This window comes from Coregonus clupeaformis, chromosome 23, assembly GCF_020615455.1.
Source record: "Coregonus clupeaformis isolate EN_2021a chromosome 23, ASM2061545v1, whole genome shotgun sequence".
In the NCBI taxonomy this organism is placed as follows: domain Eukaryota; kingdom Metazoa; phylum Chordata; class Actinopteri; order Salmoniformes; family Salmonidae; genus Coregonus; species Coregonus clupeaformis.
The window spans coordinates 31,663,818-31,686,816 of NC_059214.1; the positions used below are offsets into that span (position 1 = coordinate 31,663,818).

Below are 22,999 nucleotides of genomic sequence, written 5' to 3' on the forward strand. Positions count from 1 at the left end.
ATGCTTCGACATCTGCATTGCTTGCTGTTTGGGGTTTTAGGCTGGGTTTCTGTATAGCACTTTGTGACATCTGCTGATGTAAAAAGGGCTTTATAATTAAAATGTGATTGATTTGATTGATTGATAATGCAAAAAAATTATGAAAATGGAAGGGCGGGGCTTGGGTCTGTGCGTGTGGGTGTTTGAGTGAGAAAGACACAGTGGAGAGCCAACCAGTAATAGCACAGCCCCCTTCATTATCGACGCATTGTGCCGTGCCGACAACATCAGAGAACCATTCCAGACTCTGAAGTCAGGAGGACTTCGAGAGTTAGGTGTTAGCCATACTAAGATGCCATTGTCTTTCTTTTAAATTGATATAAATTGGTTCGTGAATAAACAGATAAATTAAGTTATTCTTAACACACCAACAGCATGTTATGGGCGGGGTTATGTCCAGCTGGGCGGTGCCCTCGCGCTGGACTTGTGCATGTTGACCACGCCCCTTCTGCATTTCGGAGAAGATGGCGTCGCAAGTACAGAGAGGAGTGCCTCTAAGTGCGGTAAGCATATCATGATATTTGACACTATCTATAATCTGTTGGGATTTGTATGTAGAAGTAAATTGCTGTGCAGTAAATTTAGAAGTATGGCGATAGTCTTGTTGGTTCGATCGCATAATGTGATGTATGTTTTGGAGCTAGCTAACCAATATCCTTTGGGAATGTTGATTGCCGTTAGCGCGTGCGATATTGATAACCCCCAGTCCCCATACAAAGTGGAACATCTTTTGAACAGCGGAGCTGGATATTTCGGTGTTGTCGTTTGCTAGATAAATACATAACTATTTCTGAACTTGGGGAAAATATATACTTTGTAGAGGCGTTTCTCATCATCTCATGTCATGCGGTGTTGTTGTGGTGACGTGCAATATTTTTCTGTGTCACACACCGAGTAGCCCAATGGCGCTCATCCACTATTGTCAAAAACGAGTTGCGTCGAGAGATTCGGAAATCCGGGAGATTGAATTGTGTTCAAATCAAAGCGCCAGATTGCCTAACGGGCGTGTTTTCACGGCGTTGTAAAGCAGATGGCAACCACCACGAAACAGCGTATGGGAACGTGAGCAGATTACGTTGAAAACAACGGTCGGCCATCTTGGACGCTGTCTCCAGTTCATAGCTATAATATATACCCCAATGATTCCACTCCTCGGTCACAGTATGGTTGCTGTTGCTGCATCCAAGCTATCTTATGCCATTCAAATGGGGAAATAGTGTCAATTTTCACCGTATAGCCAATAATGACCACATTGGCCCGGACATGCATCTTATATCATTTAAAACGATCCTCTCCATGTGACCTGGGGTCTGCTTGGGGAGGCTTCTGAATCTACAGGCGTGTGTGTGTTTGAGAGGAGGGGGAGGTTGAAGATGGAGAGGTTTGTGTGAGATGAATGAAGGCAGTGAGTATTGGGTGTGCTTTTCACACTTTAAACTCACAGGTTGTGGGGATGGACCCACGTAGGTTAATCAGTCAGGACATGTAGGTTAATCAGTCAGGACATGTAGGGTTGTCAGTCATCTGGGAATCAGTCAGGACATGTAGGTTAATCAGTCAGGACATGTAGGGTTGTCAGTCATCTGGGAATGGAGTAGGCCTGAAAAATAAAAAAAGGAGAGCTGCACACTCTAGGAGCTCAGATGCAATAATATAATAACCAGATAACCAACGTTTTGACAGACAAGCTGTCTTCATCAGGGTATAATGACAAACACTGCGGGTCTGTGTGTGTCCTTTGACACTATATAAACTAGTGACCCGGTGTGTGTGTCCTTTGACACTATATAAACTAGTGACCCGCAGTGTTTGTCATTATAGCCTGATGAAGACAGCTTGTCTGTCAACGTTGTTTATCAGGTTATACAATTATTGCATCTGAGCTCCTAGAGTGTGCGGCTCTCCTTTTCTTTTTCAGGTGTTCTACTCCGCTAGCCAGCACCTCGCATAAACAGATGTGCGTTTCTTTCGCCTCCAAATGGAGTAGACCTAATATAATGTTTCCTGAAGGAGGTGGTAATATACCAAATTTGATCCATTTAATGTCATCAACATAGGCTAACTCTACTCCTCCCTTAACAGCTCTGTCCCAAGTTCCTCCACACAAACTCCACCAGCCACACCTGGCCCTTCAGCGCCATCGCTGAATTAATAGGTGAGTCATCATCATCAGCCGTACTGTCCAGTCGCCAAGTTAACCGGTGTCACCTGTCATATTTGTCCAATCGCTGTGTCCAACTGTGAGTCGTTAAGTCATTCCTGTCCAATCGCTGAGCATCATGGTGTTAAAATGGCTACTCTCAGAGGCAATGTTCTGCACTCACTTTGTGACCTATTTTATCCTGCTGAGCGTTTCATTTTTGGATGGGATTCTTTTCCCATCCCAACAGTGTTTATGGATGGGTCTTCTTTGTCCCCTGGGGTAGACTTATAGACTGACCCACAGCGGTCCCTGGGGATGTCTGTTTTCCAGAGTAGGGTTGCAAAGGGAGGAAATATTCTCAGTAACTTTCAAAATGTACTGTACTTTGGAAACGTTTGGGAATTTTCATAACATGGAATCTAACTTTTTGATGTATGCTACATGTAACCTATGCTGTATGACACACTAATGTGCATGCAAATGAAATGTTCCATGCATGGGGAGTGCATTTTAACACGACACACTGAAGAGCTTAAGATCTCTGAACCCTACAATGAGTGGGAATATAACCTCATTGATGTTCAATGAATATCACTCTCAATTCAAATCACACTAAGGAATATGCTATTTTCTTTCCCCTGCCATGCCTTCCCCTCCCCTCCTATACTCACTTTGCCTCTCTACCTTTCTACTACCATTCCCCAGACTGTACTAAAAAAAGTTATTGTTCTAGGCTGCTATCGCACATAAACTACTCAAGATCGACAGAGAATGCTAAAGCTCTCTGAACCCTACAATGAGTTGGAATATAACCTAATGGAAGCTCAAGGACTATCACTCTAAATCCCCTGTCTTGCCTCCTGGCCCCTCCTTTCTAGCTTTCTCCCTTCTCCACTCTCCCAAGTTGGCAGTCATGGATGTTGCATATAAGAACATTTTACCCTTGCTAAGAAATAATCCATGTGCTAGGCTGCTCTGTCACATAAACTACTCGAGAGCGTCAGAGAAAGAGGGAATTCAAATATACGCCGTAATGCCTCTCTGATACCCTACAATGAGTGGGAATATAACCTAATGGATGTTCAAGGACCCCTGCCCTCCTCGGCTCTCCTTCCTCACTTTTATAATAATAATAATAATATGCCATTTAGCAGACGCTTTTATCCAAAGCTACTTAGTCATACGTGCATACATTTTTTTGTGTATGGGTGGTCCCGGGGTTCGAACCCACTACCTTGGCGTTACAAGCGCCGTGCTCTACCAGCTGAGCTACAGAGGACCTTTTCCTCGCATCTCCTTGATTTGCTTTCGAATTACGTCATTGTGATTATACTTTTTTTTTCTTGAACCATATTACCATAGTTTCTGACAATTAGCCTACAGCAGTGTGTCTGGATAAGGCACTTTATCCCGCAGGCTAGGCCTATAGCCTATCTCACAGCAGTCCTGTCCCTGGGGTGGTCTTTTTCAACAGACACTTTCAGCCTCCATGATGATTAATCCCGTTCCCTTATCACGCGGCTCCAGGCTAACATTTTCCCCTGGTGGCACTAACTTTTTCAGTTGGCGGCACCAGCCCATAATTTGGTTGCACCATCCAAATAAATTCTTGCAACGTCACGCAATAGAAATAATAGGAGTAATCATCTTATAAAGTGATTATAAGGTCATTCACAAAGCTTTAGTAAGTAGTGTGTAATAGACTACTGAGATGGTATTCAATAAATAAGTTGTTACATCTAACAAGTCTAAGCAGGAATGCATGATTCAAGATTTTTTGATATGCAACCTAATCCAGTGATTGTCTTGCATTTTTTAGTTATATTTTCATGTCAAAATAGGGCGCCAGAATGTCCAGATTTTTTTTGTGAGAATGTGAGAGGCTCGCTCATTACAGCAGCTGGCCCCAGCGAAACAGGCACAGCGGGAGGGCAGACAGTTTCATTAAAAGAATCATGAGTATAATGCAGTTTGCTGTTTAACCAAATCAAGGTTTTATTTGCCCCAAAAATAGGACATTTTGATTGAGGTGACCAGGTAGAATGTGTAGCCAATTAAAATGTAACTCGCACAGCAAGTCATAGGGTCGACTAAATGGTTGCAGTCTGGAGCCCTGCTTATCAGTCATTGAGCAATGAGCAGTTTCTCAGGCAGGTCTCTGTTGCTGCAGTGCAGTCTGCCTGTCTGCAGTCTGTCTGCCAACCCAGTTTAGTATTCAGCCTGTCACCAGATACCGTCTCAGATGTCCATCACATTTCTTTGCATGTCTCTGCTACAGTTTCCTCCTATCTCCTTCTCTTATCTCCATCTTTCTCTGTGTTCCAGTATCTCACACTCTTGATTTCCTTCCATACCCCTCACTTTTCCTAACCCATTCCACTCTTTCTCTCTCTTTCTACCTCTACCTGGAGCAATAAAGGCTTAGGATATAGCAATATCTCTCATCAGCCCAGTGTTTCCCATCTAGCCAGTACACACACACTGCCAACCCCACCTCGCCAGTGTGGCTTTGGACAGGCCTTTGGATTCAAGCCTGCTCCAGACAGAATAATGGAGAGAGGGGGAGCTAGACAATAGAAGATAGTAGTACAAAGATGGCGGTAGGGAGGAACATTTGAAAAGGAGATGGCTGGATGGATAGCGGGAGGGAGGGATTTTGAAGATAGTTCTGGGGAGAGTGAGACCTGACCACATGTTTGTGTTAGCTGATGTTCCAGTAGTGTCTTGAAGATGTTGCATCTACAGCAGAGGCTGGGGTTGCATCCTCTGTTACAGCTGTCAAAGGCAGCCTGTTGTAATTGTCCACATTGCACAAGCAAAGGAGGACATATTATATCTATCACACTTTACATTACACAGCTTTGAATGTTATCTGGGGTGTCTAAAACCCTGATGCGTGGTAGTTTTCCACAGTATTAGCAACACAGATGGCAATGTGGTTTGGCTTGGACTCCTATGCTGGTTTGGCGTGGATGTGTTGGCGTTGGGCAAATGGCTTGGGTGGTCTGCTATGGTGGCATACACTATGAAAGGGATTCGTTATTTGTAAAACAACATAGTGTAAAAACAATATTTTGTCAAATGTCATTTCTAATGTATTCTGTTCATATTCCTCTATGCTTACAAGTCCTCTATTTCCATGTCTTTCCCCAGATAATGCCTATGATCCAGATGTCAATGCCAAGCAGTTCTGGATTGATAAGACCCAGTTTAAAGGCCAAGACTGCCTCATCTTCATGGACAATGGAAATGGGCTGGACTATGAAAAGATGCACAAGATGCTCAGGTATGGACAGTTCTCTTAACCACTACCACTACTTTAGCAGGGTGAATCAGGTTAGATAAAAGCCTGGACAAAAGTCCTGCAGGGAACACCCCCTTCGGGACCATCACGTGACGTCCTGATGACACTGGTGAATGTCCTGAGAACGTCCTGACCTGGTCCTCCATGACGTCCAGGGAACTTACAGAAGTCCCCCAGAGAACGTTCCCTTGGGACCATCATGTAATGTCTTGACGATTGGAAAAACAAATGTTCAGAGAACATCCTGAAAATGTCTAAAGGGACGTTCCCGGAACAAACCAGGGACAAGTAAAAAAATTAATAATGTATGCTGTGCTATAAGAATGCAAGTTTATGATTCATGTACATAAAAAAACATTTTTCTCTATCTTTCTCTCTCCTCAGCTTCGGTTACAGTGAGAAGACAGTCATAAACGGCCAGCACCCGATTGGTCTCTACGGTAACGGTTTCAAGTCGGGGTCCATGCGTCTGGGACGAGACGCCATCGTGTTCTCCAAGTCGCTAGATGGAGACTCCATGCATGTGGGCATGCTCTCCCAGAGCTACCTGGCACAGATCAAAGCAGAGCAGATCATCGTACCCATCGTCTCCTTCCAACGCGTCGGACTCAACCAGTATATCCTTTTATAGAGAGACTATACACACACACACACATCATAGTGCTTAAACTGTCATCACCTTCAAACAGTTTGGACAGGTGGGATGTAGATCTATAGATGTACTTGTACACAGTGTCATTTGATAGTGCCAATCTTAAATACGGCTAGCTATTTAGGTCTATCGGTTGTATTGTTCCTGTGTGTGTTGTCCTTGACTTCTGGTGCACTCCGTGTGAATGAGAAGCACAAGGCCAGTCTGCAGGACATCCTGTACTACTCTCTCTTTAAGACGGAGAACGAGCTGCTCACAGAGCTCAAAGCCATCAACTCCACCTGCTCCACGGGCTCTTCAGGAACACGCATCATCATCTGGAGCCTGCGCAGGTCAGACACATACACACTTGAGTATTTCTCTCTTACAGATTCCATATAAGGACATTTTCCTCTCTTTCCTTCTCCCTCAACTACGTGGAATTGACTTTCAAATGTCACTTCTCCTTTGAAATTGCCACTCTCTCGGCCATCAGATTACTCCCTTGGTGGAATTGTAGGTTTCACTTTCGCCTTCCCCTTGAACATAGTCAAAACCTAAAATTCCACCATTAGGGGTCAGCCCTGAGGCCCTTTTTGAAGTGTGGAGCAAGTAAAACCGTTGAGTAGGAGTCTATACAGTAAGTGTTTATTTTTGTCCACAGGACATTAACAGGACAAACAGAGTTTGATTTCACAACATCCAGTTACGACATCAGAATCCCGTTGGATGTCTTGGAGAGCACCAGTGAGCAATACAGGCGGTCGGAGCTGCTCACAAAACCAGAGAGTTACTACTCGCTACGTGTAAGTATTAGTATAGTGATGTTATATTGACGTTCCATACAGCATTTCACACAACAGAGCGTAGCTTTAGCTGGATTGAAATAATTTATCCTTTGACTAGTGCAGCATTTTCCAAACTCGGTTTTGCCTAGCACTACACAGCTGATTAAAATAATCAAAGCTTGAGTTGATTATTTGAATCAGCTGTGTAAAGCTAGGGCAAAAGCCAAAAGGTGCACCCCTTGGGGTCCCCAGGACAGTGTTTGGAAACGCTGGACTAGTGTGTTATCATTTGTATGTGTGAAATAGCCTATTTTATTTCATTTTTTTCCTAGTGTTGTATTTTGATTGATTGTTGATTTATTTTTTATTTTAACTTTATTTAACTAGGCAAGTCAGTTAAGAACAAATTCTTAATTACAATGACGGCCTACACCGGCCAAACCCGGACGACGCTGGGCTGATTGTTTATTGTATTCTCTCAATGTGTTGTTTGTGTGCTCAGGCATACTGCAGTATTCTGTACCTGAAGCCGCGTATGCAGATCGTCATTCGAGGGCAAAAAGTGAAGACTGAGCTCATCTCCAAGAGCCTGGCATACATCGCGAAGGACTATTACAAGCCCAACTTCGTGGTATCCTACCCCACCCAGGAGCCTCTGTGGATGGCTTTACTGTGTGTTGGTGTTGTCACATCCTGGAGACACTACTTCTGTTTTGTTTTGGAGGGAAAATAGAAATAGTCAAATATGGGTACTATGCTCTACATACAAGAAATACCATCAGCTACTGCCATAGACACAATGCTTTTATAAGCTTGCAATAATAATCAGTTACTTATGTTTAACTAATATTAGTTCAATACATTCCATAGCTAGATGTTCATGTTCAGCACAGTGATACAATAGGGTATTTTTCACAAAGGGAAGAGGATATGTGTCATCTGCTCTCCTTCCTGTTTGAGGCCTTAAGTCCTGTACCAGAACAGACGTATTCCCATCACCTTTGGGTACAACACCAAGAGCAAAGACCAATACGGCATCATGATGTACCACAAGAACCGCCTCATAAAACCTTATGAGCGAGTGGGCGTTCAACTCAAGGTAAAAGAGTGTATTTGTATGTTTGTGCGAGTGGATTGTGCATGTGCATAAGAAAAAGTATTGCCATCTATTGTGGTACTCTGATGCCTTATGTCCTCCATCACTGACCCATAACCACCTCTACCCCCGTCAGGCCAACATCCAAGGTCTCGGGGTAATTGGGGTTATCGAGTGTAACTTTCTGGAGCCCACCCACAACAAGCAAGATTTTGACAATACCGACAAATACAGGTAAGGACTCTTACCACATATAGGTGAGGAGGAGAGTGCTCCCTTCAAGAACACTTCCTGAAGAACTGTTTTCCACTCAATGAAACAAAACAATCTGACTATTTTGCAGCTATCTGCCCACACACTTTAAAGATAGTGTACTTTCAATAATTTAGCTGGATAAATCAGCACTATGTAAACTGTCATTGTTTATTTCTTATTTTCTTTGTGCAGGAAAACCATCAACAACTTGGGGGTAAAGCTGGAGGACTACTGGAAAGAGATCCGCTTTAAAAGAGACAAAGAAGATCCTAACAGCACCGTACCAGTGGAAGACACCATGTAAGTAAAACACTCCTCTGTCTTCCTTTCTCCTTTCCTCTTTGTCTCCGTCCCTCCTCTAACTGGTTCTTCTGTGTATCTCTATCCCCATAGGAAGCGCCCGGACCAGAACTGGGTGCAATGTGACACCTGCCTGCGCTGGAGGAAGCTGCCAGATGGGATTGATTGCAGACTGCTCCCAGAGAAGTGGTTCTGCCACATGAACCCCGACCCCCAGTTCAGGTGTGTCCCGAACCCACCTAGATCAAATGAACATGCTTATAACATGTTTTGTGGGCCCCCTCGGTCTTTGTTTGTATGTTTGTGTGCATGTCTACTTGCCTACCGGAATGTACAGTGCAAAAGTATTCAGACCCCTTCACTTTTTTCACATTTTGTTACGTTACAGCCTTATTCTAAAATTAATTAAATTGTTTTTTCCCCCTCATCAATCTACACACAATACCCCATAATCACAAAGCAAAAACAGGTTTTTAGATATTTTTGCAAATTTATAAAAAAAAAAAAAAAAAGACTGATATATCACATTTCCAGAAGTATTCAGACCCTTTACTCAGTACCTTGTTGAAGCACCTTAGGCAGCGATTACAGCCTTGAGTCTTCTTGGGTATGACACTTCAAGCTTGGCACACCTGTATTTGGGGAGATTCTTCTCTGCAGATCCTTTCAAGCTTTGTCAGGTTGGATGGGGAGCGTCGATGCACAGCTATTTTCATGTCTCCAGAGATGTTCGATCAGGTTCAAGTCCGGGCTCTGGCTGGGCCACTCAAGGATATTCAGAAACTTGTCCCGAAGCCAGTCCTGCGTTGTCTTGGTTGTGTGCTTAGGTTCGTTGTCCTGTTGGAAGGTGAACCTTCGCCCCAGTCTGAGGTCCTGAGCACTCTGGAGCAGGTTTTCATCAAGGATCTCTCTGTACTTTGCTCCGTTCAACTTTCCCTCGATCCTGACTAGTCTCCCAGTCCCTGCTGCTGAAAAATATCCCCACAGCATGATGCTACCACCACCATGCTTCACCATAGAGATGGTGCCATGTTTCCTCCAGACGTGACGCTTGGCATTCAGACCAAAGAGTTCAATCTTGAGAATCTGGTTTCATGGTCTGAGAGTCCTTAAGGTGTCTTTTGGCAAACTCCATGCGGGCTGTCATGTGCCTTTTACTGAGGAGTGGCCTCCGTCTGCTCACTCTACCATAAAGGCCTGATTGGTGGAGTGCTGCAGAGATGGTTGTCCTTCTGGAAGGTTCTCCCATCTCCACAGAGGAACTCTGGAGCTCTGTCAGAGTGACCAAGGCCCTTCTCCCCGATTGCACAATTTGGCCGGGTGGCCAGCTCTAGGAAGATTCTTGGTGGTTCCAAACTTCTTCCATTTAAGAATGATGGAGGCCACTGTGTTCTTGGGAACCTTCGATGCTGCAGACATTTTTTGGTACCCTTCCCCAGATCTGTGCCTCGACACAATCCTGTCTCGGAGCTCTACAGACAATTCCTTCGACCTCATGGCTTGGTTTCTGCTCTGACATGCACTGTCAACTGTGGGACCTTATATACACAGGTGTGTGCCTTTTGCAAATCATGTCCAATCAATTGAATTTACCATAGGTGGACTCCAAGTTGTAGAAACATCTGAAGGATGATCAATGGAAACATGATGCACCTGAGCTCAATTTCGAGTCTCATAGCAAAGGGTCTGAATACTTATGTAAATAAGGTATTTCTGTTTTTTATTTGTAATACATTTACACACAAAAAACAACCAGTTTTTGCTTAGTTATTATGGGGTATTGTGTGTAGATTGATGAGGGACATTTTTTATTTAATCGATTATAGAATAAGGCTGTAACGTAACAAAATGTGGAAAAAGTCAAGGGGTCTGAATACTTTCCGAATGCACTGTATGTATTTGTATGTGTGTACCAGTGTGTGATGTTGCCATGGCAGTATATGGGCATTCATTATCAGCTGCCTTTTCCAGGAGCTGCATGGTGGAGGAAGAGCCTGAAGACTCTGATGATGACCAACCTTCATACCAGAAAACCTACAAGCAACAGTGAGAATCCAACCATATACTGTAGAATTAATGCTGCATCTAAAGATATTTTGAATGCATAACTGAACATCTAGGCTATTTGCAGATAATTGACCTTGAGGCTGAAACATGCATCATTATTTTGTCAATGTATGGAGTGAAAAACCAACGTTAGGCCTTCCGCAAAATGCGGTAAGATTGATAATAGTGCTTTGTGTGATTTGTTGATGGAAGCAAAATAATCCTGACATATTTCTGATGCTGGTTCGCGGCACAAGTTGCTTGTGTTGTCATTATGCTGCGAGTTTACCCGCCACAGTTGTCATGTTTGGTAGTAGCCAGGCCATTTATTCTAGTGCAAAACATTTGAATTCTACCGAAGGTTTAGCTGGACGCAGATAAAGAAAAAAGAAAAAAACATGTTGCACAAATGGCTGACAACCGCGTGTATATGTTTAGACTTACTTGTTTTCAGAATTTACTATCAAACGCAAAGTAGCTAGCTGGCATGCATAGTCACCTTCGTGCTTGAAGTTGAGTGTGAAATCGCACGTGCCTAAAAATAAGGACGAATGAGCAGGTGTTCAGATTAGAAAAGTCTAAAACCCAAAGAACTAGAAAAGTACATTTCCTGAAGAAAATGTGGTGTGGTTGCTAGCTTGTTTTAAAGTATTTATGGTTTTGAAATATGTATAGTAGTGGTAGTGTCTGCAGTAGTAATGGTGGTGACTGGTTGTAGTTGAAAAAGTAGGTAGATGGAAAAATGGATTGGCTGATTGATTAATTGATTGGATAGGATATCCTGAACATGTTAAAGTTGGTTTGGTGTCTTTAGGGAAGAGGGACCCACTGGCAGGAGAAGGGCACCCATTCCCTCGGAGCACATCTGTCCCCAGGGGGATACACAAGTCGAGTCAATAGTTGAATTTGAATCTACTTGAAGTTATGAACAAAGCAAATTGATAAAATTTGCAGGAAACGTTCATGACATGATTTGTCTGATTTACGTACACAGGGTTGTGTGAAGATTGTGGCTTATCCTTCAGACCTGTTAGGAAAGAAAAGTCTGTGTCAAATACTGGATGTTCAAATACTATACTTTGAGGGTTTTCTCTAGCCTGCCTGGAGTGTCAGATGGTCAGATTTGCAATTTTGGGACTATTCTATTGGTCCAGTAAGCCAGGCAAGCTCAGTCAAGCAAAAATAAAGTGTATGTGTGTGGGTACATGTAGTGATTCACACTTGTATCCCGAAGCCCTGGGCAAACGCAACACGCAACCATTGTTACATTTTATGGAGAGTCCTGCATGGGCATGACATTTTAGCGCAAGCCCTACCCATGCCGTTGCCGTATAGGCCCTACCCTACCCAGGCCGTTGACGTTCAGGCCCTACCCTACCCAGGCCGTTGACGTTCAGGCCCTACCCTACCCAGGCCGTTGACGTTCAGGCCCTACCCTACCCAGGCCAATTGCTCAACCCGAAATTAGAAATAAAGTAACTTCCTTTGTTAGTATCTATAGCTGATTGTCTTTGTCTGTCCCTCGCTCCCTGCGCTGCCCCATGCACTGTGAGTATCCAGAGTAATGGCTCCGTTTGGGCTGCTCAATGATGAGACATGAGAAGCTGACGTTAGCTAGCTACTTTTCGTCACTTTAAACAGCTGTAACTTTTTTTTTATTATTATTATTTACAGCTGTTTTGGGCCTCCCGAGTGGCACAGTGGTCTAAGGCACTGCATCGCAGTGCTAGCTGTGCCACTAGAGATCCTGGTTCGAGTCCAGGCTCTGTCGCAGCCGGCTGCGACCGGGAGACCCATGGGGCGGCGCACAATTGGCCCAGCGTCATCCAGGTAGGGGAGGGTTTGGCCGGCAGGGATATTCTTGTCCCATCGTGCACTAGTGACTCCTGTGGCGGGCCAGGCATAGTGCATGCTGACACGGTCGCCAGGTGTACGGTGTTTCCTTTGACACATTGGTGCGGCTCGGCTGGGTCGTGTTTCGGAGGACGCACGGCTCTCGACCTTCGCCTCTCCCGAGTCCGTACGGGAGTTGCAGCGATGGGACTGTAACTACCAAAAATAAAACAAGAAAAAACAAGAAATGTTTTGCATTGTTGCATTTAGAGTGAATGGAATGTTGAAAGTGGTGTCACACTGGGACCTTTAGAATGTTGAGGAAATCCCATGGAAGTGGATGGAGGACAAAAATAAGGACAAAAAGCTTACAGTTTAAAAAGTATAAAAGATGTCAAAAAGTTGTATGTAAGCAACTCAATCCAAACGGTGTAAGAGGAGTAGCGTGCAGAAGAAGAAGTATGTCGAAGATTTAAAGTGGGGACTCATGCTTTAAGCCCCTCTAATAATAAGACTATGAGAGAAATCTGGAGTTGTGCATTGCTTTCAGCAAGCACACCTAACTGTTGACTTGACAGATTTTGGAAAACAGTAGGAAAGGAGTTAACGTTGTACAGTCAGGTCCATTATTGGCACCCTTGTAAAGATTAGCAAAAAATTATGTATAAAATAAATAATATAATTACTGAGCTATATTGTTTTATTATTTTATATCAATACAAATAATTGTTCAGAGAAAGAGATTTTGTTTAACAACTAATACATTTTGTTCTAAAAAATCTACACTACCGGTAAAATATTTTAGAACACCTACTCATTCAAGGGTTTTTCTTTATTTTTACTATTTTCACCTAGTAACCTTTCGGTTACTGGCACAACGCTCTTAACCACTAAGCTACCTGCCGCCCTATTTTGATTTGTTTAACCCTTTTTTGGTTACTACATGATTCCATATGTGTTATTTCATAGTTTTGATGTCTTCACTATTATTCTACAATGTAAAAAATAAAGAAAAACCCTTGAATGAGTAGGTGTTCTAAAACTTTTGACCGGTAGTGTAGATGTCAAAACTATTGTTACCCTTTAAGATTCTTAATTAAATCTGCATTAACAGGCTACTTTTTAAAGTTAATCTCAGTTTAAGGAACTGTATTGTGGCCTTCCATGGCTTCCTGTTTCACTGGGGTATAAAAATGAGGTAACACGCATGTCATCCATCACCATGGGAAAAGGCAAAGAACTCACAATCGAAAAGAGACATACATGGTTGTTGACCTTCATAAATCTGACAATGGCTAAAAATAATTTTGAACCCCCCAAAAAAATACAACCTACCACTATTAGGGCATCAATTTAGAAGTTTAAAACCGCTGGAACAGTGGTAAACCTGCCAGGTATTGGACGCATGTGTATCTTGGCCCCACGCACAGTGAGGAAGATGGTTCGGGAGGCAAATAAAAGAGCCAAAGGTGGAGAATTACAGGACTTCATCGCATCAACGGGTCGCCAAATCTATAATTAGACGCCACGTCCATGCCAATAGGCTCCTTAGAAGGGTTTCCAGAAAAAGCCTTTATTGAGAGCAACAAACAAATGTACATGCCTAGAGTTTGATAAACGCCATTGGCACTTCGATTTGAACCGGTGCTATGGTCAGATGACATGAAAATAAAGCTCTTTGGCCATGCACACCAGTCAGTGGTGGGTTAGGCGTCAAAATAAGGATGCATATGCAGAACATAACCTCATACCTACTGTAAAATATGGTGGTGGATCTTGACTAAAATGTAAATGTTATGGGGCTATTTTGCTTCCACTGGTCCTGGGGCACTTGTTAAGGTCAACAGCATCATTAACTTTACCAAATACCAGGACGTTTTAGCCAAAAACCTGGTTGGCTCTGCCAGGAGGCTGAAACTTCGAGGCCACAAGTGGATCTTCCAGCAAGACAATAACCCCAAGCACACATCAAAATCCACCAAGAAATTGTCACAAAATCAACATTTTGCAATGGCCATCTCAGTCCCCTGACTTGAACCCCATTGAAAACCTTTTGCTCACCTTTATCAAGGGTGCCAATAATATTTTACCTGATAGGCTATTCCATAGAATGTGTATGATGTCAGCAGGTGAGAGATTAATGCAATTATGGCTTTTCATTTTCAATTAAATCAAATCTCAATGGTGCCAGTGTTATTTTCTTAAACATTGTTTTCTATGTCAGTCAATCTGTGCTCTATTTCACAGTGAAAGGAACACCAAAATGCAGCAGGAGTGGAAACGACAACAGGTTAGCTATTTCTGTCTGTGTGTGTGTGTCCGTCTGTGTATGTGTCACACCCTGGTTCATGCCTACCGGTATGTTATGCCCATACATGTTTTGTTCTACCTTATATGTTGTGTACCCTGCCCAAACTACCCTGTTGTGTATGTCCTAATGCCTGGCCCTGGTGTGTGTGTGTCAGTATGAAGATGAGCAGAAGAAGTCCGAGCGGATGCGGATCGCGGCGCTGGCTCGGCAAAACGAGGCTCTGAGGCGCCAACAGGAGGACCTGAAACTGCAGCTTATAAAGACATCGGTGGGTCTAGCTATGTCATATAGCAGCGCCTAGTACAGAGGCCAGGAGGACTAGCTAGTTGAATAAAAACAGCCAATACGAAGTCTTCCTACTCATGTCCTTCCCTTCCTCTGTCATGTGTAGAGCTTCAGGACAGCTGTACAGATGTCTCCAGCTGCTGCTCCCCCCACAGTCAGAGTTAATGTGAAGGCACCACTGAGCTCTAGGGCTTCCACAGCGTCACCACTCAGTGCTAGGCCCAGATCTTCTCCTCTCAGGATCTCTCCCCTCACACAATCAGGTACGTCTACTGGGAACTGCGTGTGTTATGTTGATGGCGATGTTTCTGATAATGTAGGTGTTGATATAAATGTACAGGGGGGAAAAAAGTATTTGATCCCCTGCTGATTTTGTACGTTTGCCCACTGACAAAGAAATGATCAGTCTATAATTTTAATGGTAGGTTTATTTGAACAGTGAGAGACAGAATAACAACAACAAAATCCAGAAAAAACGCATGTCAAAATTTTTATGAATTGATTTGCATTTTAATGAGGGAAATAAGTATTTGACCCCTCTGCAAAACATGACTTAGTACTTGGTGGCAAAACCCTTGTTAGCAATCACAGAGGTCAGACGTTTCTTGTAGTTGGCCACCAGGTTTGCACACATCTCAGGAGGGATTTTGTCCCACTCTTCTTTGCAGATCTTCTCCAAGTCATTAAGGTTTCGAGGCTGATGTTTGGCAACTCGAACCTTCAGCTCCCTCCACATATTTTCTATGGGATTAAGGTCTGGAGACTGGCTAGGCCACTCCAGGACCTTAATGTCCTCCTTCTTGAGCCACTCCTTTGTTGCCTTGGCCGTGTGTTTTGGGTCATTGTCATGCTGGAATACACATCCACGACCCATTTTCAATGCCCTGGCTGAGGGAAGGAGGTTCTCACCCAAGATTTGAAGTACATGGCCCCGTCCATCGTCCCTTTGATGCGGTGAAGTTGTCCTGTCCCCTTAGCAGAAAAACACCCCCAAAGCATAATGTTTCCACCTCCATGTTTGACGGTGGGGATGGTGTTCTTGGGGTCATAGGCAGCATTCCTCCTCCTCGAAACACGGCGAGTTGAGTTGATGCCAAATAGCTCGATTTTGGTCTTATGTGACCACAACGCTTTTCACCCAGTTCTCCTCTGAATCATTCAGATGTTCATTGGCAAACTTCAGACGGGCCTGTATATGTGCTTTCTTGAGCAGGGGGACTTTGCGGGCGCTGCAGGATTTCAGTCCTTCACTGCGTAGTGTGTTACCAATTGTTTTCTTGTGACTATGGTCCCAGCTGCCTTGAGATCATTGACAAGATCCTCCCGTGTAGTTCTGGGCTGATTCCTCACCGTTCTCATGATCATTGCAACTCCACGAGGTGAGATCTTGCATGGAGCCCCAGGCCGAGGGAGATTGACAGTCCTTTTGTGTTTCTTCCATTTGCGAATAATCGCACCAACTGTTGTCACCTTCTCACCAAGCTGCTTGGCGATGGTCTTGTAGCCCATTCCAGCCTTGTGTAGGTCTACAATCTTGTCACTGACATCCTTGGAGAGCTCTTGGGTCTTGGCCATGGTGGAGAGTTTGGAATCTGATTGATTGATTGCTTCTGTGGACAGGTTTATTTTATACAGGTAACAAGCTGAGATTATGAGCACTCTCTTTAAGAGTGTGCTCCTAATCTCAGCTCGTTACCTGTATAAAAGACACCAGGGAGCCAGAAATCTTTCTGATTGAGAGGGGGTCAAATACTTATTTCCCTCATTAAAATGCAAATCAATTCATAACATTTTTGTCATGCGTTTTTCTTTTCTTTTTCTTTTTGTTATTCTGTCTCTCACTGTTCAAATAAACCTACCATTAAAATTATAGACTGATAATTTCTTTGTCAGTGGGCAAATGTACAAAATCAGCAGGGGATCAAATACTTTTTTCCCTCACTGTATGTCTCTCTCTCTTCATAGGGACCAGCCCTTCCTCCAACCACATGCCCATCATCTCTAGCGTGTGCTCTCTTTCAACCCCTCCAGCCCCTTCAACCCCTTCAAGGTAGGCCCACTGTCTTGAGTGGTTTTCTCTCTTCTCTTGTATGCTCTCTCTCTCTCTCTTAGTGTTTGTACGACATATCATTGCCACAAGACACATAGAAATTCTGTCAATAGTCATTGTTATTAGTTCATTAGTGCATAATAAGCCCCATACCCTCTCTGTAGAATGAAGAGAACATTGGCAATAACCTCTGAAAGGGACACCAAAAGACCCAGGGTGAACGGTTTCCACCAAAACACCTCTATGGGGACTGCATCAACGGCGGCAGAGACTAATGTGTCATCCCCGTCAGTCATCATCCCTATTGACGATGACGATGATGAGATCACAGATGACGATGACATTGTTATCTTGGAGACCAACAGCACCCCTATTCCAAAGAAGGCAACCTTTGACATGGCCAAGGTAAAGTCAGAGAGTAGGGCCGTGGAAACACCTTCTGGCACTGGCAACGTTAAGACCAATGGCATAGGAACAAGCTCCATGGAGACGGGAACCGCAGCGACCAACCCCTCCCCTCCACCACCTCCCTCAGAGCAGATGAGCATCACCACCCAGACAGACATACGGGGCGAAGTGAAGGATGAAGAGGAGGAGGAACGAAAGAAAAGGGAGGAAGGAGAGAAGGAAAGGGAGAAGGAGAGAATAGAGAACCGGACAAAAGTGAAGAACAAAAAAGAGGACGACAAGAAGAAGAGGGAGAAGGAGGAAAGAGAGAGGAAGAGAACAGAACCAGGCCCATCCACACCATGCCCATCCACACCAGGCCCATCCTCTGCAGGCCCATCCACACCAGGCCCATCCACACCAGGCCCATCCTCTGCAGGCCCATCCACACCAGGCGCATCCTCTGCAGGCGCATCCTCTGCAGGCGCATCCTCTGCAGGCCCATCCACACCAGGCCCATCCACACCAGGCCCATCCACACCAGGCCCATCCGCACCAGGCCCATCGTCTGCTGGCCCATCAGCCCCAGACCCATTAGACCGTCCTCTGATTGACTTCCGTAACCTGTCGGAGGCCCAGGAGCAGCAGGACCAGCTGCTGGAGCTCATGCAGGCTGCAGCCCATGAGAGGGACCAGTTCAAGGAGCAGGTCCACAAGCTGACCTGCCAGCTCCATGACCTGGAGGGCAGCATGCAGGAGCTCTCCCAGGCCGCTGTGAAGAGAGAGCAATGCCACCAGGTCTGTCAGACTGGAACAGGGGGTGGAGAAGGAGAGCAGGCGGAGGGGAGGAAGGTCAGTGACCAGCTGGCTGTACAGGTGGACACTCTGCTCCAGGACCTCAGCAACGCCAACTGTGAACGTGACATGCTACGCTCCCAGGTGAGTGGACATTTTGTCCCCCTGCCTTTATAGATATGCTGTTGATATTTTACCGTACCATGAAAAATACTGGATTGATGGAAACCTGATGTACCAGGTGTGTGTAGGATGAAGAGGTGGTGATGGGGCAATGTACCATGCTGTGTGTAAATGAACATGAATCAGGGTGTCTATCTGATGTGATTTCTTATCTCCCTCCTCCACATAATCCTCTGCCGACCATTCCCTTCTGTGCCCTTGTCTGCTCTCCCACCCCCAGGTAGAGGCTATGAAAGAGGAGAGGGGCAACCTCTGGTCCCAGTGTGAGACGCTGCAGCTGGACGTGGTGGAGCTGAGGAGGGAGAAACAAGAGTGGGAGAGAGAGAAACAAGAGAGAGAGAAAGAGGAGCGAGAAGCAGCTCAGGCTGCCCAGACAGAGAGGGGAGACATAGCGGTCACTAGTGCTGCTAATGGCTCGACCTCGGAGGCGCCCCAAACGTGAGGATAAGATTTTCACTTTTGTTTCCTTCAGTATTCCTGTATGGTCATCAAATCATCGGTGCCTTCAGAAAGTATTCATACCCCTTGACTTATTCCACATCTTGTTGTGTTACAGCCTGAATTCAAAATTGATTAAATATATTTTTTTCTCTCACCCACCTACACACAATACCCTATAATGACGAAGTGAAAACATGTTTTTAGACATTTTTGCACAATTATTTAAATGAAATACAGAAATCTCATTTACATAAGTATTCACACCCAAGTCAATAAATGTTAGAATCGTCTTTTGCATGATTACAGCTGTGAGTCTTTCTGGGTAAGTCTCTAAGAGCTTTGCACACCTGGATTGTACAATATTTGCACATTATTCTTTTGAAAATCTTCAAGCTCTGTCAAGTTGGTTGTTGATCATTGCTAGACAGCCTTTTTCAAGTCTTGCCATAGATTTTCAAGCCAATTTAAGTTTATTGTCCCTGCTGAAAGGTTAATTTGTCTCCCAAGTGTCTGTTGGAATGCAGACTGAACCAGGTTTTCTTCTAGGATTTTGCGTGTGCTTAGCTCTATTATGTTTTGTTTTATCCTAAAAAACTCCTGAATTCTTGCAGAGGACAAGCATACCCATAACATGATGCAGCCACCAGCATGCTTGAAAATATGAAGAGTGGTACTCAGTGATGTGTTTGTGTTGGATTTGCCCCAATCATAACATTTTATATTCAGGACATAAACTGCCTTATTTGCGAACAGGATGCATGTTTTAGAATATTTTTATTCTGTACAGGCTTCCTTCTCTCCACTCTGTCAATTAGGTTAGTATTGTAGAGTAACTACAATGTTGATCAATCCTCAGTTTTCTCTTATCACAGCCATTAAACTCTAACTATTTGAAAGTCACCATTGGCCTCATGGTGAAATCCCTAAGCGGTTTCCTTCCTCTCCGGCAACTGAGTGTATTGATACACCATCCAAAGTGTAACTTAAAACTTCACCATGCTCAAAGGGATATTCAATGTCATTTTTTATAATTTGTTTTTACACCCATCTACCAATAGGTGCCCTTCTTTGCGAGGCATTGGAAAACCTCCCTGGTCTTTGTGGTTGAATCTGTGTTTGAAATTCACTGCTCGACTGAGGGACCTTACAGATGATTATATCTGTGGGGTACAGAGATGAGGTAGTCATAAAAATAAAAAAAATCTATGCAACTTATTATCTGACTTGTTAAGCACATTTTTACTCCAGAACCTATTTAGGCAAACCATAACAAAGGGGTTGAATACTTATTGATTCAAGACATTTCAGCTTTTCATTTTTTATGAATTTGTAAAATTGTCTAAAAACATAATTCCACTTTGACATTATGGGGTATTGTGTGTAGGCCAGTGACAGTCTCAATTTAATCAATTTTAAATTCATACTGTAACACAACAAAATGTGGAAAAAGTCAAGGGGTGTGAATACTTTCTGAATGGCACTGTACATGTTGATCACCATTTTTCTGTTTCTGTCTCTCTCTCTCAGACTGAGGGAGCTTCGGAGGAGCATTGGTCGTCTCCTCGTCACGTTTGTCCCAGCGTTGGACCTCGAACAAGTCAACTACGACTGTCCAGTCATCGACGAGATCCTCGACCAGGTTCTTACTGATGTGGAGACATTGGGGCCTGCGTAGGGGCCTGGGGGCGGGATATGGATGGAGGGGTTGTCCTCCATCTAACTCTGTGAGGAGAGGCAGACCTGGAGATGGTCACAGAGACTTCCTGCCTCTCCTTTTACCTCAGCGTTTTTAAATTTTTTAAAATGGATTTTCTATGGATTTTTTTACAAGTGAAAGAGGGAATGAACTGAAAAGTATTTATTTGTATTGCTGTACAAACACTTTTATATTGTTCCATGACCATGGTGGTACTTAATGATGCAACAAACCGTAAGCTATTTTGCACTGAAACTTTGGGGTTACTGAGTTCAACCTCTCCTTCTCACAGACACTTACTACTCCAATGTGGATGGAGGCTCTAGAATCTTGTCAGTGTTCCGGGAAGATGTTTTTCTCTTCGACTACAGGTGACCACAGTGAACTTTCCTGGAATGACGTCAGGAACAGAGGAGTTTTCAGTTGATGAGTGTAGGGATGTAATCTCTGCCATGGACTGTTCTGTGGCTTGGTAGAAGGACACCCTTCTCTCCCAAAACAGACCTAGCAATCAGTTCTACATCGTTCCTAGATCAAGACAGATTAAGTTCAGTATTCAATGTTGCATTCACTCTTATGTGCTCATGTTCATTTATTTACTAAGAAATATTGAAGCCTTTTTCACCCAAATCTTGAGTTAACATATATTTTTTATTTTGTATTGTATGTTTTATAACTAGGGGTACCATATCCATAAGCTCTCCCCTCACTCTTGTCACACGTTTGTCTTATCAGATCCCTCTCTGTTCTTTGAGCTGAGACTGATGTTTCTCTTGAAATAACAGGGTTTTTGCACTCCAGAGGATTTCAAACGTATTCCTACCTCTGGGACACTAACAAAATTGTAAATTATTAAGTAAAAGTTCTGTATGCGGGCGGAGATTGTAATGCAAGAGATGGGGGATGAGTCCAGAGAAGTATTTCAAAGCAGGATCAAAGTGTTAGCCAGCTCAAACCACTCCAAACCTTCTAGTTCATGAAGAAAGATTGACTCATTGAGGTCCATATTCAACTGAACCTTTATTAATAAACTGGAAAATCAGCAGCTATATCTGGAATGTTAACAAAGTTAACTGGTTAATTTATTCATCCTGGTTAATTTATTGATTTGTGATTTATCCCTCAATTGGGATTAGAGCGTGGGAATGTGTTTTGTTTTCTCGACAAGAGGACATTTTGGTTGTCCTTTTAGCAATGCAACTGTCCCGGATGTATTATTTCTTTTAAAAATATATTTATTTTTTTCACTGTTCTAACAATGTGTTATGTGACTTTTATTTCAATGTATAGCCCCTTACGTCACTGGCAACAAAAGATACACACATTAATGCTGTAATACATTACCAACATTGCTTCTTAAAGTATACAGTATGCAATGAAAAAACAGTAGACCTAGAAAGCCCAATAACATTTACTGACTAACAAATCCTCTGTCACTTTCACAATTCCATACATGATCAGTAATAATTCACTTGGTTGGGAAGGCATCAAAACTGAAGCAATAAGGTCATTGTGTCATCAGAAGAGCACCTAGCAAGTGCATATTTGATGAATGGCTGAAATTACATTACATCAATCACTTACAATGGCTTGCATGTCGTCATATGTTATTCTGCTATACTGAAATGTCTTTTGAATGCAGATTGACAATCTTGAAATTACCCATACACAGTATGAGTCATAAAACCCGGAAATGGTTCCAATCGTTTTCATCATTAAGTTTTCCATCTGCGATTTTAGAATTACGTCATACTGTATAAAGTCAGTGTTTCGTGTAGGCTTACCTTGGCGTGACGTTTTGATAACTGCACAAATCTCTCTCGGATAAGGTAACTTGTATCAATAATTCGCGTTGAGAATGTTTAAGAGTAAATTGAGGCGAATATATTGATAAAATCTCACGTTGTCCGAGAGAGAATTACACAGCTATCAAAACGTTACGCCAAGATAAGCCTACACCAAACACAATTAATTGACAATGTGAAAAATGAATGGCGAAAAACAACAACATTGGAACCATTTCTGTGTTTATATGGGTATTATGGGTGTTTTTATGTGTCCACTGTGGCGGACTATAGTAATGGCGTCTTTTTGTAGGCACTAACCACCATGGTTCGTTAAATGAAGCTTATGGGAAAATCTATGGAGTTTTTGTAGGGTTTTTGGATAAATGCCGAAAATAAGGTCTGTGGCAAACACAGGCTTAGGAGATCTTATAGGTTTTGTTCTATGAGATAATCATCAGCTAACATCACTGTCTTAAGCATTTGTCATTGGAAAAAAACGTTGCATAAAGGCATAATTCATTAATGTCATGTTAACTCATAGAACAAAACATATAAGATCTCATTAGCCTGTGACCTTATTTTCGGCGTGTATTCCAAAACCCTATTATTTCCCCGTTAGTTTTGCCCAT

General features: G+C 43.3%; 1 protein-coding gene across 2 annotated transcripts; it reads left to right on the forward strand.

Moving 5' to 3' along the window:
- The first annotated feature begins 499 nt into the window (after window positions 1-499).
- Window positions 500-22,338, forward strand: LOC121536844 (MORC family CW-type zinc finger protein 3). 2 transcript variants are annotated; one of them, XM_041844440.2, is made up of 19 exons: window positions 500-542; window positions 2,122-2,194; window positions 5,336-5,468; window positions 5,871-6,103; window positions 6,314-6,470; window positions 6,782-6,923; window positions 7,408-7,536; window positions 7,885-8,004; window positions 8,138-8,235; window positions 8,449-8,556; window positions 8,650-8,778; window positions 10,528-10,602; window positions 14,683-14,725; window positions 14,901-15,014; window positions 15,138-15,294; window positions 16,997-17,081; window positions 17,246-18,407; window positions 18,667-18,884; window positions 20,415-22,338. In XM_041844440.2, exons 1-19 carry the CDS (start codon window positions 504-506, stop codon window positions 20,560-20,562), a joined length of 3,363 nt encoding a protein of 1,120 aa, XP_041700374.2. In that variant the 5' UTR covers window positions 500-503; the 3' UTR covers window positions 20,563-22,338. The 2 variants fall into 2 exon arrangements, with proteins under 2 accessions (XP_041700374.2, XP_041700375.2); XM_041844441.2 differs by lacking the exon at window positions 2,122-2,194 and having other exon boundaries at window positions 509-542.
- The last annotated feature ends 661 nt before the right edge of the window (window positions 22,339-22,999 follow it).

Bases quoted from the DNA above. Each gene is read 5' to 3' on its own strand.
- LOC121536844 (XM_041844440.2), top strand. From the start codon at position 504: ATGGCGTCGCAAGTACAGAGAGGAGTGCCTCTAAGTGCG. The intron at 543-2,121 runs GTAAGCATATCA...CTCCCTTAACAG, and splicing joins GAGGAGTGCCTCTAAGTGCG to CTCTGTCCCAAGTTCCTCCA. The intron at 15,015-15,137 runs GTGGGTCTAGCT...TGTCATGTGTAG, and splicing joins TGCAGCTTATAAAGACATCG to AGCTTCAGGACAGCTGTACA.